Below are 5,416 nucleotides of genomic sequence, written 5' to 3' on the forward strand. Positions count from 1 at the left end.
ACCGTTTCGGTTGTGTTTCCCTGATGAAAATGAATCACTCTGCCCTTCCTCTGTCTCTCTCTCCACAGATAGCATACTCGTCCTCGTCTCCAGGCAACTACGTGGTGAGTGTCCGGAGCGCCGCTGAACCACCACCACCAGCAGGGGGGGCTGTAGAGTAACGTCATGACGTCGCGATCATCACGGTCATTTCAGGCTATGAACGGTTTATGCAAATATGCTTCGGATCCAGGCTGTGGATCAATGTCAGCTGATCTGTCGCTGAACTGTGAACATCGATCATGACTTTGCGAGCCCCACCTGCACTGTCCCTTCTGTTACTGTGTGAAGCGCCTGTGTGACAGTTCTCTGTCAGAAGTTCTGTACATATAAGATAAACTTGATTTGACGTATCTTCAGATCTGTTTTCTACTCGAAGCACTACGTTCTTAGAGTCTCTCATGCCACTTTGCACCTGCTATGGCACTTGACTTTGTCTTGTGGGTTTACGCGTTTTGTCAGCACGTTGTATGTTTGATGTATGATGTATTTAAACCGTCGCTGTGGCCCAGATAACCTGCCATCAGCTCTTCTGGAGCGTTTTAGTTTGCACTCGTGTACCTCTGGGTTAGAGCATCAGCTGAAAGCCGCGGTGTAAAACGTAAACGTGGGTTAACTCTGCTCTCCCCGCCTCTCTCCGTTGCTCTCCCAGGGTCCGCCAGGGGGAGGGGGTCCTCCGGGAACTCCCATCATGCCCAGCCCAGGAGGTGCGTCGCCTTAATCTGTCCCCGTGCAAACGCGATCTGCCAAACTCAGTTCCACATTCGCAAATAACCCATGTTTCGTCATGCTAAGTTGGGGCAAAAAAAAATAAAGACATCATGACTTTGTTTTGTTTTTTTTCATTTGTCCCCAGACTCCACGAATTCCAGTGAAAACATCTACACAATGATGAACCCTATCGGCCCAGGAGGCAACAGACCCAACGTAAGTACACTTAGAAGTGCACACTTAGTATTTTCCCATAATCCTCTACAGCAGTCCTACTTTTGTCGCGCAATGTTTTTTTGTTTTGAAATCGCCCTTATCTGGGAGATTACATGAAAGTGCACGTTTGCGTACACTCCTTATTTGCGTCGTCACAAGGATTGAGTTTGAGTTTGAGTTTTAGTCTTGCTCAAGTGTCCAGTGGCAGTGGTACTTTGTGATATAGCTAAACTCGGGTAGTGTGTTTCAGTATTAGAATGTTATAACAATGCATTGGAGTATTAGAAAGTTAGAACAATGTATTGGAGTAATAGAATGTTAAAATAATGCATTTCATTATTAGAATGGTAGAAGAATGTATTTGAGTCCTAGAATGTTAGAATGTTTCAGTATTGGAATTTCAGGGCAGTTAGTTTGAGTCTTAGGCGAGTGTGTTCACGTTCATATGTTAAAGCTGTGTTCCAGTGTGTAACCACGCCCCTCTGTGGCCATGTTCTGCGTTGCAGTTCCCGATGGGACCGGGTCCTGACGGACCGATGGGAGGGATGGGCTCAATGGAGCCGCACCACATGAACGGGTCGCTAGGTGAGCTGCACCGCTACCTGCAACTACACATCCCAGCGTGCACTTCCTGTTAAAGGGCCAGCAGCCAATTAACCTTTCCTCATAACTGCAAATTTGTACACAAAAACAGCAATTTTTTTTTTCAATGTTCACATGTGTTCTAGAATCACGCAGTGATTGTTACATCAGCATTAGAATGTTCAGTTAAGAACACTCTAATTACATATTTGTGACCTCACACCTTAACTGGTGAATTACGGAGCATTAAAATTAATGTGTGACTTTTCAGATAGATTTTATTATAATCTCTTAATATTAATCAGGTTCCCCTGCTCTTATCATTTGGGTGACAAAATTAACTGCACTGGTGAGGTGTTAAAATTACAGCTTAATTCTGTATTCAGGACTCAAGACACTGTAAGTCTGTATACGTGTGAGTAGTTTTTCTGCTGTGAAAGGTTGAGTATTACATTACATTATTGGCACTTGGCAGACGCTCTTATCCAGAGCGACGTACAGTTGATTAGACTAAGCAGGAGACAATCCTCCCCTGGAGCAATGCAGGGTTAAGGGCCTTGCTCAAGGGCCCAACGGCTGTGCGGATCTTATTGTGGCTACACCGGGATTAGAACCACCAACCTTGTGTGTCCCTTGTGTGTCATTTACTTTAACCACTACGCTACAGGCCGAGTAAAGCTGGTATGGGTCCTGATTTGAGTTCCACACTGAACCTGTCAATCTTTGCTTCTGCAGGGTCAGGTGACATGGATGGGTTGCCAAAGGTAAGACTAAAATCCCCATCTGCTCTGTCCTCCCCTTGTTGTGTTGTGTTGTTAGTGGGTGTCCAAAAAACCCCAATAAAGTCTCTGAGCTTTGCAGTTATTATTGACTATATCAGGTGTGTCCAATCTCACCCAAAAAGAGCTAATGTGGGTATGCTTTTCTATAGCCCAGCGCTATAGCACTGCATTCAGCTGATTGACTCATCATCGTGCACAGTCACCATCATGATACACAGAATGTTTGTAAACTGTGGGCCTTGCCAACAGGTTGGACTGCCCTAGTTTTGGCAGGGGGAGGGGAACCCGGGTCCTGGACTGCCAGAGCCGGTCCTGGTTTCTGCTCCATCTGAGCTCCATCACAAGAGACTTGACGGATGGTTAAAAGTCTGAGGCTGAATATTCTGAACGCTGAAACGCTGAGTGCCTCCAGCACGTGGTCTCCCGCCTTCATTAACCCCGATTAATTACAATTAATTAAAAGGAATCCAGTGACGTAGTTATCGGTTTGGACGGAGCAAAGACCAGGACTGACTCCAGGACTCACGGAACAGGGTTTACCGACCCCGGCTATCGGGGGCGTGGCCTGTGACAGACGGCCAGCTTGGTGGGCGTGGCTCTTTTTTTTTTGGGGTAATGCGATGTAATTTCCGCTCCCTCCCGTTTAGAACTCTCCGAACAACATGGCGGGAATGAGCAATCCCCCGGGAACGCCGCGGGACGACGGGGAGATGGCGGGAAACTTCCTCAACCCGTTCCAGAGCGAGAGTGTGAGTGCCGCCAGCGCCCGCTCCCGACCCCTGACCCCCGACCTCTGACCCTGCAGCCACATGACTCAGCCCCGCTGCCAATCAGCAGGCGATGGGTGGGACGCCCACAGGCTCTCTGGAGTAACCAGATGCTCCGCTCCGGACGTGGGTCAAATATGTAATTGTTTTGGCTTCGAAATAGTTTATCTGCACTTTACTGAGCTTGTCTGGTGTATTGTAACCGATGAAATTACATGATCTCCCGAAAGTGCAAACCTAAATTGCGCCAGGCAAGATCAATCGAGCACAGAAAAGTATTTGAATGCAAAGCAATGACTTTCTGTATTTGACCTAGGTCTGTATGCTTAATCGCAAGAATTCTCTCTACTGTTCAGGCTGCGATGTATTATTGATGTCTTATTAATATTCATGAGGGGGGCATTGCCAATGCTGTTGTCACTAACAAACTGCATGCCTTTTAATGAATATTTAGCTTCACCTTCTGGTTACAAAAGAGAACCTGTTGGCTGCCACACACCTCCTGACCTTTTGGCCCCGCCCACCTGGGCTCATGCTCTCCCCTCCCTGGGCTGTACCCACAATGCACTGAGGCGCCTGTCAGAAAGAACACGGATAGAGGAAATTTAACTATCTAGACCGGGACTTGTGTACCTGTTTGAGGCGTGCAACCAGGTCCAGCGTAGAACACGTAAATTCATACACAAAATAAAAATGACACTATTTAATTTCCAATCTGACATTTCCTGGTGCGTCTCTTGTGATCCTCTTGCTTGTGATGTCACAAAGGCGGAAGACCAGAGCAGAAGATTCTGCATTGTTCTGTGTTTGCTGCAGAAGGAACGGGAAGTCTGTGTTCTAAAGCGCACGTTTGGCATACTACTTACACATTTCGATGAAAATCAGTTAGTGCGAGGAGTATGCTAGTATGCGAGTTTGAACACAGCCGCAGTGTTTGGAGAACCCGCTCTCATCTCTCCTCTCCCTCAACCCCCCTCCCCTCTTCTCTCTCTCTCTCTTCCAGTATTCACCCAACATGACGATGAGTGTGTGATTCATTTTATTTTTTATTTTATTATTTTTTTTATCTTTGTTTTTTTTTTGTTGTCGTCTCCGACTCCTACCCCGAATCTCCACCGGCCCCCTCCCCTCCCCACCCTCCTCCACTGCACCCCCCTCCCCCCCCCCCCCGCCCTCCCCACGGACGGCCTCCTGTGCCCCCCACAGCCCCCCGGGATGATCCTGGAGCGCGGGGCTCGCCTCTTGAAGCCCGTCCCCCCCGGGGCCTGCAAAATGGCCGCCGTCGGCAGGAAGCAGTCACAGAGCCACAGGAAGAGCCTCCTCACTGACTCCGCCCCCATCCCGGCCTTCCTGACTGGCCCGGGACAGTGAGGTCACAGCCCCTGGAGGGGCTGCTGGCTCCTCCTCCTTTTAGTTTTTTTTGTTTGTTTTTTTTAACAAAAAAAAAAAAAAAAAACCTCTCCATGCAGTAGAATGAGAGAGGGTGGAACCCTTCCGCCTTGCGTCATTAACGTGTACATTTTTAGAGACAAATGGGGGGCAGGGGAACTAAAAGAGACTTGTTATTGAGGCAAGGAAGGTTTTCATTATTCTGTGTATGTATTGTACTATTAATATTATTATTGTTATTATTTTTATGATTAATATTGTCCTGATTATTTTAGTTTTAGTTTTTTAGTTTTTTTTTTCCCTGTAAAGGGCACATCTCAGTATATCTCAGTAACAGCAGCAGTGGTGGCAGGGGCAGGAAAAAGCACAATGGCACTCGTGTTTACATGATCTTCGGTGGTGTTGTTGATTTTTGTGCTGAGTTTCCCTCCTCCGTGTGTAGCCTCTCGTAGCCTCCTGTGAACCGCGAGCGAGCCAAGCTCCTCACCCCTTCCCCCGACTACAGCCCCGTGCTTTTGGTCAAACATGCCTACAAATGTGGCTGTGGTGGTTGTCCAATCAGAAAGCGCTGTTGCAGATTGGGGCCGTGTCCAGAACTCTCACCTCCTCTTCTGCCCTTTCTGATTGGTGGATTCAGGTTGATGCTGGCTATCGCCCGCCCAAGAAATGTCAAAAAGCAGTAAACTTGATTAGCTCAGATAGGCATTTTCAACCCTACCTTTCTTGGAATCACACGTCCGTAGATTATAGGAGCTGGTTTCTGCCTGCATGGATACCAGTGAGGTGCTCCACCAATCACAGAGCTTGTTGGTAATAAGAAACATTGTCCCTGCTGCTGGGGGATGGGGCCATAGACGGGGGGTATCCTAGGGCAGTTAACACGGCTGATTGGAATAGATGGGGTACAATTGGCAACCAGATTGGGGGGGA

General features: G+C 47.8%; 1 protein-coding gene across 1 annotated transcript in view; it reads left to right on the forward strand.

Moving 5' to 3' along the window:
* zgc:110158 (uncharacterized protein LOC553590 homolog) overlaps positions 1–4,213 on the forward strand; it is a 61,789-nt gene extending 57,576 nt beyond the window's left edge. Inside the window, exons 12-18 of the mRNA XM_061241423.1 lie at positions 69–104; positions 692–746; positions 896–966; positions 1,473–1,551; positions 2,284–2,312; positions 2,978–3,079; positions 4,101–4,213. Coding sequence (XP_061097407.1) covers positions 69–104; positions 692–746; positions 896–966; positions 1,473–1,551; positions 2,284–2,312; positions 2,978–3,079; positions 4,101–4,130 — 402 coding nt within the window. The 3' untranslated portion in view covers positions 4,131–4,213. The remainder of the gene's footprint in view (positions 1–68; positions 105–691; positions 747–895; positions 967–1,472; positions 1,552–2,283; positions 2,313–2,977; positions 3,080–4,100) is intronic.
* The last annotated feature ends 1,203 nt before the right edge of the window (positions 4,214–5,416 follow it).

Source organism: Conger conger, chromosome 5 (genome assembly GCF_963514075.1).
Source record: "Conger conger chromosome 5, fConCon1.1, whole genome shotgun sequence".
Classification (NCBI taxonomy): Eukaryota; Metazoa; Chordata; class Actinopteri; order Anguilliformes; family Congridae; genus Conger; species Conger conger.